We start from the raw sequence: 21,718 nt of genomic DNA, 5'->3' as shown, positions 1-21,718 counted from the left end.
CTCATGATGCTGCAAAGTAGGAAACACGAAAATGCAATGATATTTCTGAAACAAGTATGATTCTTAGAATTTCTAGCTACTTGATAGGAATTAGTAGGAATACTGGAAGTACTGGCAGCTAATGTCGTTCCTCATCTGCTTTATTAATGTGCAGCACTAAAAAACAAGCCTGCTGAATTCCATCACTGTTCTTAAGCTATCAATATTCTAGTCATATTCAAAAGTATTTCAAAATCAGATGCTTTCCGTGAAACAGTTGTGAATCTGCAATTTTTTCAATAAATTAACTTTAAAAACAAAGCCCAAACTTAATGTCTTGGTGATGTTAATAATACAAAGATCTGTTTTTTAAATAATTTCTTTTTATAATTTTTAAACTCGATTCAAATTTTGTAAGATGTCTTGCCAAAGTTAGTGTTAATAGAAATAAGGGGTTTTGAAAAACATTTACAAAGGGTTTGAGGGAAGTTCCAACTTATGTGAATTCTGTGAAGCAACTTCAAAAACTTGTCATTGTCATTTAATTACCTTTTGAACTGCTTGTAAGTTTTGAACAAAAAAATACAAAGTGATGGAAAAGGAAGTTTTGGTAGCTTTTCCATTCTAAGCAGTAGGTTTTTTTATTCTTGGTCTTTGAGCGTTCTTCATCTTAAATATATCCAGTTCTAACAGCAACAAGTTGACTTCATGGTATGCACTCACGTGTAACTGTGGGGTTTTTATTTTATTTATTTATTTATTTATTTTTAGAGAAGTGGGTCTCTGAAGTATTTCACTCAGTTAACCTGTAAATTTTGGCTTCTCTGCAGGGGGAGAAAACTATTCAGGCAGTGCCAGCAGGAGCAAAACCTGCTATCATCACTGCCACAAGACCCATCACAAAAATGATTGTTACACAGCCAAAAGGAATAGGGTCCACGGTCCAGCCAGCCACCAAAATCATCCCAACTAAAATTGTTTATGGTCAGCAAGGGAAAACACAGGTACAGTGAGGTCCCATTTCTGTCTTGAAATGTACCCATAAATTTTAATGGGAAGTAAATCATTTTTCACTGTATTGCTGCATCTGTTGCAGGGATTAATGTCCACAGTATGTGTCTGTGGGGATTGAGATTTAGAATCTTAATCCGGTGGCCTTGATTCCAATTTCTGGAACACAGTGTTTGCATTGTCAGCTGTTTCTGGATGCCTAGAGAAAACCAAAAGGAAATACTGAGCCTGTTACACAGGTGAAACTTAAACTGTCTGGACACGGTTCTAGATGCCTGTTTAAGTCTTAAAACTAAAGATGAAATCATGAGAAATAAAAATGCAGAGTCTTCCGCTCTGGGGACGTGCGTCATCCTTGAAAATTGAGAATTTTATTGAAATTGATCTATGTGCTGTTTAGTGTGTGCTCAGGTTGTGCCTGCAGCCTTGTTTGGTTGGTGGGGCTGTACACAGAGAATCTGGCTTATTTCTGGACACTCTGTTTCAACTTTCTCTGGTTGCACTTGCTGTATAAACAGAACTAAACTTTTATCTGTGTTTTTTTTGGGGGGGGGGGGTTGTTTGTTTTTTGTTTTTATTTCTTGATTGTTCAAGACTGGATTATGATTGGCATGAGAAGACAGGTACCTGTTCTATCAGCGCRGTGAGTGTTCCAGGCCACTTGGGTAGCTTTCTTTTGTCTGCTCTGTAATTGTACCCATTCCTGAACAACGACTGTTTAGCACTCCACAAAATGAGAAGTACGTTCTTGTGCACTGCCATTTATTAGGGCTTTGTAGTTTAATAATCAGAGCTGCTGAATTTACAGGTAGACTTTTTTAGTAAAATACCAATATAATGTAGGTCTTGTACATGGATCTATTTTAGTGACAGGCCGTTCTGTTGCTCGATTGCTCAGCTCTGCTCTCTTGAGTGCTTTTACTGTACACAGACTCTGTCTTCCTAATTAGGTTCTTATAAAGCCAAAGCCAGTGACATTTCAAGCAACAGTTGTGAGTGAGCAAACTAGGCAGTTGGTAACTGAAACGTTACAGCAGGCATCAAGGGTGGCAGAGACAGGAAACTCTTCTCTCCCAGAAGTGAAAGAAGAACCACAAAGCTACACTGATAGCAGCTCGTCTTCTACAGAGTCCTCCCAGAGCTCCCAAGGTATGTGTTAGTGTTGCACAAAACATGATTGCACTGTCTCTCCCAAGTGTGCTAGCTAGTTTCATATAACTTACTGCATCTCATTTTTTAGTGACCTTACCCAGCCTGTTAGCAGTGTCATTGTCCACTTCCCTGATTTTTTTTTGTTTTTTTAACAGACTATATGCATTACCTTCCTATGTGAAAAGTGGAGATAATGTTTTCTTGCTGGGATTTGGCTAGCATGTGGCCTGTAGCCTGTTCCTTTTTGGCGGGGAGTCCTTCAGTGATGGGCAGAGCTGCAGTCTTTTTGGCAGCCCATGCTTTCCCACTCTGTTGAGTGTGTTGAATCATCTTTCCATTGCCTGAAAATTGCCTCAGTCATGTGACCGACATGGATTTGGGTCCTTTTATTGGAACATGCATGTGTATCAGGAGATATAGCAGACTTGCACTCCTCATGGGGGTGCTGCCATGGCTTCATGCCATGATAACAGATGCAGTTCTCCTCATGTGGTAGAGGAGGATCAGTGCATAAATAGCATCCAGTCTCTGGTCAGGAGTGGCCCTAGGGTCTATCACTCTATTAGACAGGCAAATGTCTGTCTATAAAACACTTTCAACTTGTTTAAGTGCCTTCTTTCAGTCACCTTTGCTATGTAATTCTGTAACTGTTGGTATATACCATCATTTTAAATTAATTGAAAAAAGTTTTGAAGATTCAGCAAACTTAACAGAACAAATTTTAGATGCCTTTGTGTTCAGAGTATGAACTATATTTTGGTTAGCTGAACTGCTAAAACCTTCTGAAAAAAGTTCAATCCAAGGCAGGTTCAGCATACAAAGTGACCTGCTTAACTTCAGTTGTTCAAACTGAAGCTTTTATGAGCAACTAAGAAATAGAATCTTTTTATTGGAAGTCGTTGAGAGCATTAGCTGTGTTTTGCTTCAGGAGTCACTTGTAATAAAAACTGAAGTACTGCAAAATGAAAACACGCACCCATGGCAGTATTCAGAAATCTAGTGGACAAGGCCCTGAGTAACCTGATTGAATTTTGAACTCTAGTCCTGCTTTGTGCAGGCGTTTGGAGTAGAGACCTCCGACACAAATGGTTCTGTGATGATTTGATGTGCCCTTACTCTTTTGCACACAGATTCTCAGCCTGTAGTCCATGTGATTGCTTCAAGAAGTCAGGATTGGTCAGAACATGAAATTGCTGTGGACACAAGCCCTACAATAATTTACCAGGATGTATCCAGTGAATCTCAATCAGCTACTTCCACAATAAAAGCCTTGTTGGAACTTCAGCAGACAACAGGTATGAAAATGCATGTGTTTTGTTTTTTGTAGGATCACTTCAAAGCAGTCAGCTGCTACTTGCTTAAACAACAATTTGTAACTGAAAAGTACCTACCTTGAATCAATTCGATTTCTGTACTTTCTATCTTTCTATGTACTTTACTATCCTGCAAAAGTTTGTTTGAAAACATTGTATAATGTTCATTATCTATTTAATTAAGATGTTGCATTTATATTGGAGGTTTATTTTACTAAATCCAGTACTTGTTGCCTTTTAAAGCAGTGAAGGAGAAGTTAGAATCAAAGCCAAGACAGCCTACCATTGACTTGAGCCAAATGGCTGTCCCAATCCAGATGACCCAAGAAAAGAGGCATTCTCCAGAAAGTCCTTCAATTGCTGTGGTAGAGTCAGAATTAGTTGCTGAATATATCACAACTGGTAAGTGACTAAGATGTTTTAGGATGATGGGTTTGCAGTTGAAGTCTAGGGACTTCCTTCTGGGGTTTTCTCAGGATGGGTTTCGTTTGTGTTTCTTTTGTAGTGGAATGAGTGTGTTTTTTTTTTTCTAGACCCCCTGCAGGGGACGGAGATCGCATCTGCTTTTCTGAGGCATATTGGAGAATGTTTCTAACTGAAACAAAGGGTTGTTGCTTCAAGAAATACTAGTTTTAAACAGATTTTCTGTCTTCTGATCTGGTGGAGAGGACAGGCTGTCCCACTTGTTGCCTTTAGGGAAAAAGGAAAAATGAAGTTGCAGGAACTACGTACTAATTCTGTGCATATTGAGAGGAGTCAGACTTTGAGTTAGTTTAACCCATATTTACAAAATATTATTGCTTACCAGCACCAAGTCAGCTTTTTGGCCAGGTGACCATTTAGCATTCTAATGTAATCCCCATCTTCTTCATTTGTTAGAAGTCTTTGAACTGCTAAATTTGCATGTTGTAGGCAAATGAATTCTTCAACCTGAAGTTTTTAAGGGCTGAATCCCAAACATAACTTTTTTTTGGTCTGACACCTTCCATCTGGGTGCCTATGTTGTCCCAGTCCTTGAATCCCTTCCCCTGGACGCCCCTCTAATTATACCATGCATCTCATGTTCTCTACTACCCCAGGACACTTGCCCTGAGCCACCTCCCATACATATGTGAAAGGATCAAACGATATATTTTTTGTTTGTTTTAATTTCTTATGTTCACATTATTGGTCTCTCTACTTAATTTGGAAAACGAAACAAAAATGTTGAAAATACGCATTGGAAAAGAGGAATAAAACTTGGTTGTATTAAACTGTATAAATTCATATCTAACTTCAGGGTCTCTAGTATTAAATGTCCAATCTGATATTTCTATTTTTCATTCTCCTCTTCTGCACCTCCACCCCTCACTTCCATTCCTGTACAGTCTAAATTTAAGTTGTGTGGAATTGTGTGTGTGTGTGTTGGGGGGAGGTGGGGGACTGTTGTTACTCTTTTAAATAACGCTTACTGTATCTGGCTTCAATTTTGAATGTTTGAGTCATGCTCTCTTGGATCCCTTTTAAAACACATTCCAAAGTACAATAAATAGTGTTAAACTGATCTCCAATTAACATGGCAGTCAGTCACGTTCCCTGACATAGTCAGGTGCATTGACTGTGCTTGTATTCAAGGTTCCATGTATAGGTTTCCCTGGGACATACTGTAAAAATTGACTTAAACCTGGGCCCTTGGCAATGGGGCAAAGTCTAGTCAGTGTCTATGTAGGCTTAAGTCCTTTGCTGCAGATGAGAAACCATACAAGCAACAACGTTGAGAGTTTCTTTGAGCTACTGTTTGAAGCACCACACTATATGAAAACAGTGTTTTTCGTAAACCTTGAGGTGATTTACAAGAACCTACTAGAGAAATGCAGTATTCTGTGGATTGACTAGTGGCAGACTGTTACAGCACAAAACTGGTTATTTTGCTTCCAAATTTTTCTCCCTTTCCTTCTCCTTCCTCCAGATTAAGCGAACGCTGTCAGGGAATGCTGGTAATTGAGTGTTTCCTTTTGTTTTCGTGTGTGCTTCTCAGGATTCATCAGTAATGCAAGTAGTTGTATTTTCTGCTAGCAAGTTCGTTAGTAAGATAGTAAACAAGCGATGAAATCTCATGCGTGTGCCTCGAACGAAGGGTTAGGCACACTTTAAATGGGACTTGGGATTCAGCATGAGCTTCCTAGTGAGATGAAAGGAGCAGCTCACACATCTCAGTATTACCGTTTTTTGTCTGTCTGCAGACTCAGGAAGACAACACTGTATTGGTTCACATTCGGAAGAATATCTACACAACCATATAGGTTAGAAACTTTATTTTTAAATGAAGTTTTAAATTGTGCAGGAACTGTTGGGGATACTCATGACGGATCTGGCACAGCATGCAGGCCAGTATCAATATAATCCAACTCCTTTCTTGGAGTGGGAAAGTAATTTTCATATTAAATCAAAATTTGGCCTTTCTTTTAACTGTCAGCAAGATCCCTAGTAACTTTAAACCTTCAGTTATGTGATAACTGAATATAAACTTTTCTTTATTACTTCTTCCTCAGTCGATCAGTATTTTGTGACATTTTAGAAGTTAATTAAAGTAAATATTTAAATACTGTATGGACTGGCGTGAACTAATTTGGATTCTTGTCTTGTCAGTGACTCCTCCTTGGCTTATTAGTGACTGCAATATAGAATGGTTTGTTTTTTTCCCCTCACCTGAAAATCATTTCTCTGCCAATCCACTGTTTAATTACAGAGCTATAACCGTAGCTTCATAACTTGTATTAGATTTGTTCTAAAAAGTGACTTAGACCAATGACAAGGTCTCCATATCTGTCTGTGATTTCTGATCAACCTTCCTTGCTTTCTTAATTCTCAAACAATTTTCTAATTACTCCTCTTGAATATTAAGCTATGCTCTGAAGATGATTTCTTGCAATTTATCAGCGGTAGATATTCAGTGGGCAAGGCTTGCTGTTCTTAATTGCAGTCAATTGTGCAGGTGCTTTTAGCAATGTAAAGATTACAGAATAACTTGTGCTCTACAGTGTTGTGCTGGTGATGTATGAAGAACCCAGATGAAAACTGAATATAAATTCTCCTTACAAAGTTAGTGTGTTGGGAGAGGGAGGCCAGGGGAGATTCAGGCCAAGCACGATTGCTTAGAAATCGGAGTCAAAAACAACCCGCTGAGATGCTATTTGAAGTTGTGTCTCAGAATAGATCTACACTTTAAGGTTGAAGCTAGCATACAGTAAAAGACTTGTTTCATATTCAGATCTTTATTTCACTCATACGCTTTCAGCTGAAGGTTAAATGCCAAGCAAATAGCTGAATTTTACTGCAGTTAGTTTTGGGGAAGCACCACTCACCTCTTTACTTTCAGTCAGTCATCGGTCACAGCCCCACCAGCAGTCATCCCAGCCCCAGAGGACTCTGCTGCAGCACGTGGCTCAGTCGCAGACGGCAACGCAGACTTCCGTTGTGGTGAAATCCATCCCCGCATCTTCCACGGGCGCAATTACCCATATCATGCAGCAGGTTGTACCCTTTCTTTTCCAAACAGTCTCTACAGCAGTAGGTTATGTGACTTACATAGGACGACAGCTTGATTTGAATGAGTGTATCGTGTTGCTACCAGTGGAACTGCTAAGTGTGAGAACAAATTAGTAGCTTCATTTTAATGTTTTGGTGGGGAGGGTGGTGGGACGTGGGAGAAGCTGTTAATGGGATTACTTGAAACTATTAAGAGATATTCACAGCTGCTATAGCAAAGATATTGCGACCTGGATTAGTTTTTCCTGTTTGTATGTCATCTCTTCAGCAGAACCAAACTGCTTTTCTGTATGTTGTATTACAGAGGGGCTGAGCTCTTCAGGTCATGATGGCCTTAGTGTAGGGGAAGAGGGATGAAGCAGAATCCAGATGGTGTATCACAGAGCATAAAATGTCCTTTTGGTTTGAGGACTTTAGGTTGTGAAAAGGCAAACTTCTCTACTTGCTGAATCAATAAGTCAGATTATATTTAGACATGTGTGGTGGGGACTCCAAAGAGGCCAAACCACTAAAACAAATCCTGTATCTTGTGGTGAAATCTTACTGAAGTCTCATTGATTCCTTCATTCAAGAACTGATGTTTTTGTCACTCGGGAGTAATAGATTACCCCAGGTGAATGCACACAACTCAACTCTGCATTGCTGTAATGTCTAGGAACTGCAACTGGACCAAGACAGCGCAGGTCATAAACCTACAGCAGAGAGCATATTTCAATTGTTTTTTGAGTGGGTTCCTTCATATTGCTGATTATATATACCACTTACTAACAGATTTATACTATGGCATACAAAGCATAGTAACATAGATCTCCTGCTCCCTCAGCTCCCTCAAAAACTCAGTGCTTGTGCCATGCACAAGGAGAATTGCAGTATGATTTTTGAGGAAAAAGAGTAGAGAGGATCTGATTGAAATAGGATAGTTTCTAGGTATGTGGGGAGCTGCAGAAGGAATGCAGAAGATAACAAGGGTCTCAAGAGGCAGAATAAGAATTTATCATGTTGAGAGACTCTAGCTTTAATAAAGACCCATCAGTTCACCCAGTTGATATTCCCTATTACTTTGCATCTAACTGTTATGGAACTTGAGGGGTTTTGGACCTTAGTCTGACAAGTGCAAGGTCTACATAATCACCATTGAGAATTAGTTATGCAGTTAATATTTTCACATAGGGACATACCACATTTTAACAAGGAAAAAATAGCTATGGTTGCTTAGGTATTGTGAATTCACTGTGAAAGGGTGTGGTGGTGGTGGTGTTTTTTAATGTATGAGTTAGGAGCCTATAATGGTAAAATAAGTTAAGTAGTCCAGTTGGAAGAATAAAAACTTTTTTTTAGATTGTGCATTCTTATAATTTAGACTTCTCTTTACTAACTCACCTGTAACTTCTTCTTAAGGCCTTAAGCAGTCACACTGCATTTACCAAACACAGTGAACAGCTTGGAACTGAGGAAGGAGAAGTGGAAGAGATGGACACCTTAGATCCTCAGACTGGCCTGTTTTACAGATCCGCCCTGACACAATCGCAGGCACAGAAACAGCAAAAACTGAGTCAACCACAGCTGGAACAGACTCAACTGCAAGTGAAAACTCTGCAGTGTTTCCAGACTAAACAGAAGCAGACAATCCACCTGCAGGCTGATCAAATCCAGCACAAACTCCCACAAATGCCCCAGCTTTCTATAAGGCATCAAAAGCTAACCCCCCTGCAGCAAGAGCAAGCACAGACCAAACCAGATGCACAGCACCCCCCACACCACATGATGGCCAAAGAAAGGCAACTCCCTACCTTAGTGGCACAGCCACAGCAAACTGTAGTACAGGTGCTTGCAGTAAAAACCACGCAGCAGCTGCCCAAACTGCAACAGGCACCAACGGCACAAAAAATCTACGTGCAACCCCAACCCCCCCAGAGTCAAATGCAGCTACCTGCCTCTTCAGAGAAACAGCCAGCAAGCCAGGTAACGGAATATTGATAGCATGCAAAATAAACGTCGCTGTTCAAGGAAAAAAATCAAAACACCAACCCTGTCGCTGTAGCAGTGTTTTGTCCTGGCAAGAGAGAACTCCTCATTCCGCTGGTATTAATTACCCCATCAGAAGGTTGACACTAGGAAAGAGAAGCACATGTTATAGGGGAAAAAAATCCATAGAGCTCACAAACGTGTTTTGTTGGACAGTTTTTATGAATTTCTGCCACCATTGGTGCATGGAATTTGTCCCTAATTATTTTCTTTTCTTTTTTAGATATGACACGTTATTAATTTCCGTTCCCGTAGCACTTTTTATTTCTGTGGAAATAAAGATGAATACACTGCAGTCTCCTAAGGCTCTCCATTGTACGTCTTCCTTTGTAGTTTACATCGCCCCAGAGTTAAATGACTTATGTGCAGGAGTAATTTGATTTTCCTTGGGAGGGGAAAATTTAAAGAGTAAGAAACGTGGAAGAAAAAAATATGTATTTTAACTACAGAAAAGTATAAATTTTTCTGGCCCTTTCAGGCATATGTATGAAAACAAGAGGGTTAACAAACATTACATGGGGATGTAAATCCCAAAGGAAAACGAGGCTGCTGTGGTATTATACTGCTACAATCCTTGTCTAGCAGCCCAAAAAGCTGCCTTTCCCCAGGCTTCAATTAACTGTTACCATATCATTGCTAATTCCTTTGTTAAAACACTGAGTTTCAACTGTCTTCCTAATAGCAAGTATGTTGTTTGTGCCATACTGTCCTTGGAAATATTGATTAGATTTCAATAAAAATCTAGCTGTAACATGCACAACAAAAATTTGATTTTCAGGTGCAGCCTCCAATTATAACGCAAGGATCCACTGTTACAAAGATAACTTTTGAGGGGCATCAGCCTCCTTCTGTTTCAAAGGTAGCAGGTGGCAGTTCTGTGCCCAAACTGGCATTGCCAGTTGCAAGCCTATTTCCCACGCAGGCATCCGTGAAGACAGCAGTAGCAGACATTTTGAGAATGTCTATGATGGAAGCTCAGATTGATACAAACGTAGAGCATATGATAGTGGATCCCCAAAGCAAGGCCATGTCCACTAGTAAACTCGCTAGCGAAGCAGAGTCGTCACCTTGTACCCAGGTGCCGAGGGTGACTGCAGTAGGGATGACGGCAACTTCCATCCCCCAGCAACAGAAATCTAACGAATCCAGTTCAAGTCCTCCTGCTGTTGGTCCTACTTTAACAGAGAGGAAACTCGATGCACAAGGAATGCCTACAACAAACCAGTTTATACACATTCAGAATATATCACAAAAGAAAGCTGAAGAGAGCTCATCAGAAATTGTTATCCAGGTAAGAGAAGACCAGAGCAAATAAGGCAAAGGTTGAACAGAGCAAACTCGCTTTGTCTAATGTGATGATAGCAACTGAACAATGTTGGAGTATTTTTTTTTTTTTCATTTTCTCTTCAGTTTTTTGTTCTTTATCTACTCTTGTACTTGCAATGGATTGCTACTTCGAAGTGCCTAGCGTTTGTTCGATTGAGCTCGAGCTTCTCCAGCAGTATGTCATTCACTGTGTTCTCAGTATTTTCCTTTGTTTTCCTGTTAAGGAAACAAACCAAGCTCATCTAATTTCACAAGCTTATTATTTGTAATGCTTAAAATGTGACCTTCACCACTTACTATGGAACTATGATCTAGAATTTTTTATCATATCTGATAATGTTATCTCAAGTATACAGTTACCTAGGGCATAAAAGTGAAGTAGAGGAGTTTTGCTAACTGGGAGAGCTCAGCAAATGAGGTCTGGATTCAGAAAGTGTTTTACCTTCACATATAAACAGTCTTGTCACTGTTGAGATAAAATGACTCTATGGATCTTTAACTTAAATGCTTTGAATCATTGCCTAACTGATGATGATATTTTCATTGATTTTTGTTGTCTTGAATGTGATGTTTTATGATGTAATATATGGTCAGAATTCCAACTGGTGAAGTATTTAAATCATCTGAGGACTCATAGCGATGTTATCTGAATCTTCCTAGACAAGTTGGCAGTATATATGTTCACACAAATTATAGTGTGGATTGGAATGGTTTTATTGTGTATCATAACTGTGTTATGGCGAAAAAACTTTTGGTAGAAAAAGTACTGGTGTACAGAACTTTCAGATTTTTCATGTTTACTTTGTAAAAGTCTTCATTGCAGCTAACTTTGCTTTTGTAGAAATCATCCTTTTGTACTCATTTTTAGTCCTCATTTCCCTAAATAGACAAAGGTAGATTTCTGTTTTACTTTAAACCTGTATATTTTGAAAATCTGAATAGCTAATCATTGTGGCATGCTATGAGCTGTTTCAAAATCCAAATACTGCCTAGAATTTCTATTGTATAAAGATGCAGATATAGTTTCTAGAACCTATGAAAGCAGAAGCAGAAATAAATAGATTAGGTCTGTTTTGTTTTCTCAGCCTTTGTGCTATTCCAGCTCTGAACAGGGCCAGAGCTTGCATTGTACTGTATACAAAAAATACAGCAAGTCCGTATGCCAGGGTACCTAGTCTGAAAAAGATAAGAAAAAGATAAGGCTGAAGAAAGTGTTATCTCTGCTTTGCGTTTTGGGAATGATGGGTTGTGGGTATCAGTGGTTTAGCTGCTGGTTATGCAGGAAGTCTGTCGCAGACCTTCAGTGAGGATCTGAGTCAAAGACCAGTCCTTTAACAACAAGATTATTCTGATTTTATCTTTCACAGCCTAACCCTGTGAAAGGGTATTTTGAAGCTTTAGCTACGGTAACATTAAACAAGCGGTAGTTAGGGAAAACTGTTCTTGGAAACCAAATATCCCTTTTCCATGAGTACCTGCGCTTGTGCGCATCTTTACCTGTGAAAACCGTGCACGTTAAAACTTTCTTTTTTCTCTTTTTCAGACTATCCCTCAATATTCCATCCCTTGTCACTCCAGCTCCAACGTGGTAGTGGAACCCAGCGGGCTCCTGGAGCTCAACAACTTTACCAGTCAGCGCCTCGACGATGAGGAGACAGCAATGGAACAAGACGCGGACAGTAGCACTGAGGACGGCACTGAGCCCAGCCCCTCTCAGAGTTCTGCTGAACAATCCTAAGGAATTGGGACACTGGAGTGCACTTTAAAATATCTTGGGATTTGAGTATCCAAGATGCCCTTGTATTGTGATGTCTTAGAGCACTTTGCTTATTAGAGTTGTTCATTGGACCCTTGAAGCATCAGTGTGTTTTAACAAGACAGTATTGCAAAAACTGCATCTTTTTCAAAAAAAAAAAAAGTTTCCAAAAAGATGTAGTTACCAAGGTGTAGTAAACCTGTGACAGTGGAATGTACTCCTGTTAAAAAGCAAATCTGCAGCGAATTCTACAGCTTGTGCTATGAAACCCTTGCCCAGATACTGAGACAGCTTTCAGTGAAAAGGGATCTTTACTTTGCTGTGTCTTTTTGTTAGCTGTTGAGCAAAACACCATCAAAAAAGAGAATGTTTAATGAATATTTGTATTTTTAAATAGCATGTGAGAGAAAAAGCATCTCTGACAGTGCTGGAAAAGCCCCAGGAATTTTGGAATTGGTTAGCTTTCTTGCACTTGTGCTCACTTAGAGTTAAGATTTTTAATAAGCCTAAAAATATAGTTTATTTTTTTAAAATCCTTGTTGGTGAATGTTTGGAAATAAGCAAAATCAATAACTAGTAGCAATGTGGATTTGCTAGTGGACTTTTGTTTTCATGCTTTAGAAGAAGTAGGGTAATGGCGTTATGAAGCATTTCTTTGTGCCATAAGTACATGAAATGCTCATCTACTCCAGTTAATCTTTATTTATTTAAATATAAAATTTAAAATGAGGCCAAGTTGTTTAAAAAGTTCCTGTTAAACAGGCAGGTGTGTTAATTCTAATACAAATGGGATGTGGGTGGATGTATTTTGGCATAAATCAGTTTTTCAAAATTGGGGAAAAAATGGTTCAGCCTCTTAAGTTGAACTTCCGAATTTAGAAGTGAGCTATGGCTTTTAAAAATCTGTATTTTACTCTTACATGCTGTTTTTAAAGTGACCATTTTGGAAGTTTAAAAGCTTAAATCAAAATACAGCGGTAGGTTTCAGAAATTAGCCTTATGACTTGGCTTGTTGAAGCAATACATTGGGTTTTTGTGATAGGTACAAGCCACAGAGAGAGGTTTGGGTTCAGGTGGGATAAGAGAACCAGTTTTAATACATTCTGCTAATGAAGACAATAGTTTTCTTTTTTTCAAATGTATATAAAAACACGTTTTTAACTGTTTTGTATAGAATTCATTATAAATAACTAAGCATTTTAAGACTTTGACATATCATTTAATTGTATATACATCTATCAGCCTAACTGCCCACTTTTTGGTGCTGAAGTACTACTGTAAGTAGATTTCATCCAAAGTCTAATACAGTTTTTGCGTCAGTCTTTTTTTAAGCTGTGATTTTACTGTTGATATTGTAGTTAAGATTAAATTCCAACTAGAGTAACTCTCAAACTAAAAATACAAAACCTAAAAAACCATTAATCTTACTTGTCCTGAATATCCACCTATGTAAGAACATGCAGTATCCTCTAGATGGTGCTGTTGCTCTTTCCTCTAACCTCGGTTGTTTTATAAATGATGTCCCTATGACCTTTTTCATACACTTTTTTTCTTCTGTTTTCTTTTCCATCAGCATTAATTTTGAAATCATATAGTTTATTATGGTAGAGAAGTGTTCTGCCAAATTTACTGTGCAAATGCTGGAATATTTGGGTAGGAAACTATTTATTTTTGCTTTACCTTTGTGTCGGAACAATGTTGGAATAGGTATTGGTTTGGTTTCTGCTGGACTTTAGTGTTCAGGATGGAAGAGAAAATATATGAAGTGAAACATACCTTATGTCTTTCTCTAGTTAAAACATAAGAAGCGTACCAGTATGCCATTTTAAGCAGTTCTGGTTTTTGATAGCTATTTGAGAGAGGTGGTTCTTGTTTTAGTGAAATAACCATGACCAACCACAGTGACTAGGTTATAATCCAAGTTCCATGATTACAGAATGACAAAAAGTTATTAATACAGATTTCTTGCTAGTGGGATTGACCAAGTAGTCTATTACGCTTTGCAGCTGTCAGCCTGGGCACAGTCTGTACAGAAAGTCGTGTGAAGTCCTAAGCAGATGACATGCCGTTGCTCCGGTTTGTATCAGATTTTCACTGGCACCTATGATCTAAGTGTCCCTGTCGTAGCCAGGACTGAAAGGCCATGAGAAGACAAAGTAGAGGGAGATTTTTCTTAAGCGCCTTTGCCTGAGAACTTTGCTATAAATTATGGTTCCAGGTTTAGGTTTGCACGTGCAAGGAGCCTGCCTTTCTCCAGCCAAAAAGGGATAGTAAAAACAAATCACGTATGATGGATTCGGCACTCACATTAGATGTATCGTTAAGTTCTGGTCCAATTTGTTCTGATGCTTTATGTAAGAGTTTTGTTTGCATCTTTAATGACGACTTGACAGCAAAAGCATGACCAAATTGACAGTGAAATATTTGACAGTTCCCTGAAGACCACAAATCTCTTTAAAAACATGAAGGCTTTAGTGCTGTTATGAGGTGCGATTGTTTTGCAAATTAGCAAATTGAGGCACATGCCAGAGGAATCTAGGGGTCATGTATGAAATTTAGAAAAAGGACTGTTGCAGTTGCTATATTCGGGTTAACTTGAAACTCCTCTCTCAGCGCTTTCCCAAATCACCTGAATTGTTTCAGGTTATTTTATTTGCCTGTTCCAGCATTTCACCATATAAATAGCTTTAGTAATATGGAATATACAAGATGAGCTGAACTTTAGGGTCAAGATGTAGTTTTTTTCCTAGTTACTTGATTTTTGAGAATAGTAACACGACACACAGATGCTCAGAGCATCGGGCCTTCCCCTGCCCTTCTCTTGAACTCCTGGCACCAGTGCCTGATCCTTATCCTGTCCTGCAGACATACAAATTCTTCATATCTGCCCGTTGGGGTACTTACTTCTTCCTATTACCACCATGCATCCATTCCTTATGTCCTTTTAAACAACACTGTACCACCTAAATAAAACATCCCTGTGTAAGATAGCATTTGCAAATCAGTTAACCTCTGTTGATATGTTGTTTTCTCCTAATAAGCTGCATCTCCCTTCCTGAGATAAATTTACCCGGTCTTCCCCTTCCTGGAATAGAATAAAGATGAGCTATGTTGGTAATGATCTGTGATACTAGGAATTAGTGAGTTACAGGCTTACAACTTAGTAGGAAGCTGTGGATGAGCTGGAGAGTAAGTAAAACGGCATTGAAGAGTCGCTTTGAATTGAGCATTTCAACAAATGTGATCTGGTGCTGCAGTAGTACATACGTGAATTTTCAAGAAATGCTAAGAAAATGAAACGGAGGAAGTACTGAAACGAGGGAGAACATATGTACCCTTTAAGGATGCTTACAATCTCGGAGTACTACTTCTGGAAAGATTTAACCATTTAAAAATCGGGGTGAAAGTATTTTCAGTCTCAGTCTCTTTCTCCCACTTGTAAAATGAACTTTTGAAGTTTCAGGGCAAAATAGAAAAACAGAGGAAGCTACTTGAAGTTACGAATTTTCATCTTGCATGTGCAGGGCCTTTTGGACAGAATGCAGGACTGAATAGATGCGATTAAAAAAAAAACACCCCAAAATAAAACCTTTTAAAAAAAAATCAGAAGTCAGGAAAACTTGGGTCCTTCCCCCCACCACCACTCTAGTGTATAAACAATTTCTTAAGTACAAGAAGTATTTTGTAGATGATAAAGGTGGTTATGCATCCCCCATAGCTACACTGCAAATGCAGACAGTTTCAGCTTGGCAGTGTTCTGTGCAGAGAAAATTATGATCATGACTGAGGATCATGAACTAGAAATACACTGTTCAGAGATTTGCCTGTATTGCCAAAATAGTGTGTTTAGTGCTGTTTGGCTGTATTTGGCTAGGAAAGAAGTGCCTTAAGATATACCTGTGGGTTCCTATGCAAGAAGTTTTCATTAGTGGCTCTTTAGTAAGCAGGCACAGAGATTGAAACTTGGAAAAATCAATAGAAAGATTGAGGATAATTAGCTAGGATTACCAGGGAATGTAATGCGTCTTGTGTCATTTGGAGTCTTCTCTCTCCAACAAGCACAGGGACTGCAGGGTGAAATCCAGTGACCTCACATCATGTCACATATTGGCAATGAAATTAGACATTCGCGCTGGTACCTGAAGGCTTTAAACTATGGAAAAAATGAGAGCTAGTATTTGATGATAGCTAGGGGCGGCTAGAGAGATATGACTGGCAAGTGGAGGTGGTCTTGGATGGGTTTTGTTGTAGGGTGGGTTTTTTATTTTATATGTATATATATATACATACACACACGCGCTCTCTCTCTCTCTCTCGCTCTCTCTCTCTCTCGCTCTCTCTCTCTCTAAGGTGAGAAGTTGCCAAAGCATCATAAATATTTCTCAAAAGACCACTTGTAGAGAGAAGAGTCTTTAAATCATTTGGGGCTGGGAAGATACCAAGAGTTTTGTAAGCATTGGAGACTGAAGAGTGCTAGCTTGGCTTTGAATCATTTTTAGAGCCTAGGACTGTTAGAATTGTCCAATAAATATTACTCTAGAGCAGGTTTGCTTTCTATTCAAAATTTCATTCGATTTGTGTTTTACACAACACATGACCACCTGACTTGACTTGACTCCAAAGACGGTATGTAAATTGAACGCTCAAATTAGAAGATAGCGTGAATTCCCTGTGATGGACTTTTTGCCAAAACTTTAGAAATCCTTAGTGTGAGAGCCTATCTAGCGTATTGCTTGTTACAGCAAACGTTGCTTAGGAATTGCTGTGTCTTTTGTTGTCCCAAATCGGGCCTTTTGCAGCAGGCTGCCAGAACGGTCCCAGGGGCTCCAGGACTCAAGTACTTTAGGAGTTTCTTCACAGCAGTCTCTACCAGAGGCCAGCTAAGGGCTCTGAAAGTCTCTTTGCCCATGCTTTTGTGATTTTTTTGGTTTTGTTTTATTTAATACATATATACGTAGTGCCTCGCAGGCTGGTTCTCTCTGGAGATGACAAAGTGGCTGTGATCCATGGACACTGACTCTGTCTCCCTAAGCGTAAACCCTTTGAGCAGGATGTTCAGTTGGACCAGAGTCTTCCACAAGACCAATTGATCCTTAACTGCCAAATTACTGTTTGATACCACAGCCTTTTCCAAGAGCGAAACAAACCGATGTGCACAATAGCTGTTGCTTGGTGTCTGTTTCCGGTCTCCGTTTCCCTAACTCTGACTTTGCTGTTCTTTGTTCCTAGGTAGCTACTTTCCCCACAAGCTTAGTCCAGTCCAGACCTGGAGCCTGCTGTACTCGCTCCTGCTCGGTCCTGGTTTTATTCTAATGTTTAAGTGGAATTTTCTGTATTTAATTTCTGTTTGTTGCTTCTTTTCCTATCAGTGGATACTGCTGAGAAGAATCTGGCTTAGTCTTCTTTATTCCCTCCCATCAGATGTTTATGCTCGTTGATAATATCCCCCTGAGCCTTCTCCAGGCTAAACAGAGCCTCTGCTTGTATGACAGATGCTCCAGTCCCTTAATCATCATTGTGGTCCTAAATCAGCGCTGCTTGCTGATATTTCTCTTCTAGGGGGAGGTGAGGAAGGATAAAATTGAAGTTGCACTCGGTGGTCCTCCATCTGCATCCCGTGGCCTCTGTAGGCTGGATCTGTCCTGTAGGCTCCCAGTGCTTGCTTTTTATGCGCCTCCTTTATGTCCTGTAGCCTTTTCCTATTCCTAGACACCAAAATGCAAAGCCAGTGATATGAAATACTCGGGGAAATCACTTCCGTTCTGAGTTCTCAATAACCTGGCTCAAGGCACGACATTTATCATGGGGCCTTGGGCTTCTGACTTGAGGCCCTGTTGATGGAAGGATTTTGACTGCGTGTAATGTAAAATCTGCTTATTTCAGGGCTCTGGGAAATAACTGCAGTTCTAACATATAACCATTACCAAGGCAGCTTGCAGGGTTGTGAGCCATGGGCTTTGGGGAGTGTGAAAGTGATACCAGAAAATAGTATGAAATGATACTGAGAGAGGTAGGAAGAAGATTTTTCTGTTCTGTGTCGTGGAGAAGATCTACCTTCTCCAGTTAAGACCAAGTAGTTTCTGTAGGGTGTGCATGTGTACCCAAGATCAGAAGACAGGGCTTTGTTCTGTCAAAGTTACAAATTTATCCAGAAATTTCCCCCAGAGACACAAGAACTCATTATCTTTTCTTGTTTTCTTTTTTCTTTTCTTTTTTTTCCATTCTTTATATCTTTTTTGTTTGTTTGTTTCCTGTCAGGATTTTTAATTTGTTTAAACTAAATGTCATAGTGAGATGTCACAGTGTGCCTGGGCTATTTATAGTGGAAACCAGCAGTATCTAGACTTTCAAAGCCTGTAGCACAGAATTAAAAGCACAGCTTTTCTGGTCAGGAAATGGCAAAGGTTTGTTTTGAAATAAGCAGCAAAAGCAGAGCCTGTAGTATAAACAGCTACTTTGGGGTACTGCGAGGGACTGAGTGCCATTTTTGGGGCACCACAGCAGTATAGGGCATCACTGATCCAGTGCCAAAAGTGAGATTTTTCTGTTGTGATTGCCTTTCTCCTTACCCCGACAGGTGACTTAAGAAAGCGTTCTTCCCTCTGTAATTAAACCGCTGGAAGCTCCTCTCCTTATACCAATCTTCAGCCCTACTTTCATTAGTATCTGCTAAGAAGGGTGGTCACAAGAAGAAAAACAAAAAAACAAAAAAAAAACCCATGTTATCTCCTTCTGCCATGTTAGTAAAGGTTGGATGTGTCTTACTGTGGAAAAGAAGGCGCGTGAAGTCTTAGATGTTGCAGCTGGGAATGGAGAGCTCCAGTTCATGTTCACTTGGTTGTGTTGTTTTTAATCAAAATGTAGGAGTTATTCAGTGGTTACCAGAATGGTAGGAGCTGGTCCTAGACTACCATGTCCGTTCTGACGTCTCCTGCAAGCCCTCTGCACCCCGAGAATTAAAGGACTGCTACAGGTCACACTTTAAAGGCATCCCAGCCCTAGCCAGGACTGAGAGTGAAGGGTCTTTGGAGCGCGCACGGTGCCTGCAAGAGTAGAGGCTCACTGTGGTTGGAATGAAAATCGAATATAAAGGGTTAGAAGAAAAAGAAGCGCCGCTTCGGTAGCTATTTAAAAATATCTGCTCTCTTTGTAGCTCAGTTTCATTATATTCTCCAAGTGCATGGGGTCACATCCCCTTCCTGTCCCACCTAGCATTTTTCTTAATATAAATTGGTGTAGTAACAAGATAGAGGGGGAAAAAAAAAAAACTTTAAAGCACATTGTCTAGCTAGAAATTTAACTGAAAGCTTCCCCAGACCTGACTGTTTCGTTACTTTTACCTGGAAAATGGATCCTACTCTTTATTTAGAAGCTCTATGGTGCTGCTTTTGTAATAAGTTAAAATAAGAACATGTGAACTTGTTAGGGGGAAAAGAAAATCAACCCAAATTGTGGCTAAAATCCTTTTGGGAATGAAAAGAGTTCTGTTCAATTGTTTTTCATGTGTGCTGTGTTTTCTGTTTTTTCCTTGATTTGTTTTGGAAGTAAAATAGAAACACTATATTGGTTTGAGAAGAGGTTAAAAACAGCATGAGAACAAACCACAAGAAGTAGGAAGTAGCACAAGTTTAGTGAGAACAAAGTTTTGTAGCTCCAGTGTTCCCAGAAATAGCGATATTTGTTTTCCTTTCCAGGCTTTTACTTATACAAACTCCCTACAGCCGCATTTGTACTATAGTGGTGCAGGGCACTAACAAAGCATTAGCGTCATCTCCCGCTTTCTAGTATTCCCTAATATTGCAAAAGAGTCTGAAGAAGGATTTGGGTACTCAGAAAGGTCTGTTGAAGTGCATCAATTTGTGTAATAAAAGATACTATCGCTCTCTACAGCCCCCACCTTGCTTTTAGCCGTGATGGTTGGAGGATATAACAAAACCACTCCCAAGAAGTATCAAACCCCTAGAACAACACAAAAATAATCTACAGCTGGAGGCAGTGGCTTTTACTGAGTACTTTGCATCCCCCTCTTTGTGCATTAAAATATATAACAGAGATCGATGGGTGCCTATAGCCCAGGCTTAGCTCTGATTTATGGCTTTTGCTCAAACTTTGTCACGTAAATGTGCAGCACACAAGCCCAGATGTACTAATTTGACCTGTTACCTTGCACAGCTGGAGGGCTGACTTCGCTACAAGGCAATGATTTGGGTCAGGGTGAAGCCAGCTGGCTTTGCCTTGAGGACCCACAAACTCATTTGATTGCTGCTGCTTCTCCGTTGCCCCTTACAATGCCTCCTAGGAGCTGGTAGGTTCTCCGGCCACAGATGTGATGGAGGAGACCAAAATAGCAATAAAAATTTGCTAGAGCATCTTAGGACAAAGAGCCCTGGAAAATGCTGCAAACCAGAGTTGACTGAGTACAGAAAATGCAGAACAGGATTTTCCTGTGGAAATAATTGTAGTCAGGCTAATGTTAGTGCATGGTGTCAGAGAGCAATTGCCTCATCCAATCCGATGCTGTGTCCATACCGTGAGGCTCCAAGTTACTGCTGCTGCCATAAGGTTTGACACAGACTCTATATGGAAGGTTGCTGTGGCTGTGTTTGGATATAAAATAGGAATGTAAAATTGAAATAATCTGGGATTGGGGCGGAGGGCATGGCAAACTTTCAACTTGAGGGTAAATGTAACCCGAACCATTTTGATTCTCTCAATCAAGGTACAAGAAGACAAGAGGACAACACTGGCCCTGGAGCTGTAGCCACATTTCAAGAGAGTCGAGCAGAAACAACAGTCTCGGCGACTGCTTGCCTTGGATGTACGTGGCATCTACAGATGCTGCCTGGTGAGCGGGACGTGGCACGTGACGTTTGAAAGCATGGCAGGACAAGCAGAGGGGAACCGCTGAAACCCCCTACCTACCGCTGCAGCTCCTGTTACGGTGAGACACAGTTGGCCTTGGTTTGTACCCAGATGGCCCTGGACTGGTGGATCAGTGGTGGCACGCTTCTTTGCAAAGCTTACAGAGGCTCTCAAAGTAAAGCGAAGTTATCAATTTTCTGACCGAGGTGGATGAAGCACCCCATTACCTCACTCCTCCTCACCTTCTACCCCTAGAAGATAGATTTTAAAGCAGGTAGCGGTCTCCTAGGGGCTTCAGTTCAGCAGCTTTGTGCTTAAAGGTTTCACGTAGCTACTGAAAAACACTTTTCCAGCCCAACAACTTTCATAAGAGGAGGAGGTTTGCTTTCATCACAGATGACACCCCTGTTTTACAGCTGTTAAACATGTGGCTTGTTCTGGACAGCGTCTCCACAGCTTTGTAAGCATTTAAGGGGCTAAAGAAAGCCACAGCAAGCCAAGTCAAATATATAGTGACTGCCTGTTGCGCAGAACTTCCTCTGTTGCCAGCCCCCAGCACTCTGCCAGATGTGGAGCAGGGGACGGGTCGTGCTGATGAGAGCTACCCACGCATTTGTGTGCCTTTATCCACCACTTGTGTGTTTTGATAAATGTGTTAAAGAAGCAGCTTTGTTACAAGTCAGTGTCTTGACAGATAGGCTTAATCAGCCAGTGAAGAAAACCCTATATGTCTCCTCTGGAGGAACCCGCATGTGCCCTATCTGCA

The 21,718-nt window shown here is 40.1% G+C and overlaps 1 protein-coding gene across 10 annotated transcripts in view; it reads left to right on the top strand.

Annotated features, from left to right (window-relative positions):
• Positions 1–21,220, top strand: part of EMSY (EMSY, BRCA2 interacting transcriptional repressor) — a 48,594-nt gene extending 27,374 nt beyond the window's left edge. For 3 of the 10 annotated variants that reach the window (XM_026074741.1, XM_026074736.1, XM_026074740.1), the window contains 9 exons: positions 810–983; positions 1,941–2,139; positions 3,273–3,437; positions 3,699–3,857; positions 5,678–5,737; positions 6,814–6,968; positions 8,382–8,945; positions 9,787–10,299; positions 11,878–13,862. In XM_026074741.1, the coding sequence (XP_025930526.1) occupies positions 810–983; positions 1,941–2,139; positions 3,273–3,437; positions 3,699–3,857; positions 5,678–5,737; positions 6,814–6,968; positions 8,382–8,945; positions 9,787–10,299; positions 11,878–12,072 (2,184 nt within the window). In that variant the 3' untranslated portion in view covers positions 12,073–13,862. Of the gene's footprint in view, positions 1–809; positions 984–1,940; positions 2,140–3,272; positions 3,438–3,698; positions 3,858–5,677; positions 5,738–6,813; positions 6,969–8,381; positions 8,946–9,231; positions 10,300–11,877; positions 13,863–20,809 lie in introns of those variants that run through there. The other 7 variants (XM_026074745.1, XM_026074739.1, XM_026074737.1 and 4 more) reach the window with 6 other exon arrangements.
• Positions 21,221–21,718: the final 498 nt, after the last annotated feature.

Source organism: Apteryx rowi, unplaced genomic scaffold (assembly GCF_003343035.1).
Source record: "Apteryx rowi isolate R43461 unplaced genomic scaffold, aptRow1 scaffold_399, whole genome shotgun sequence".
NCBI lineage: Eukaryota > Metazoa > Chordata > Aves > Apterygiformes > Apterygidae > Apteryx > Apteryx rowi.
The sequence above is the reverse complement of the archived record's forward strand: the minus strand, read 5'-3'. Positions and strand labels throughout refer to the sequence as shown.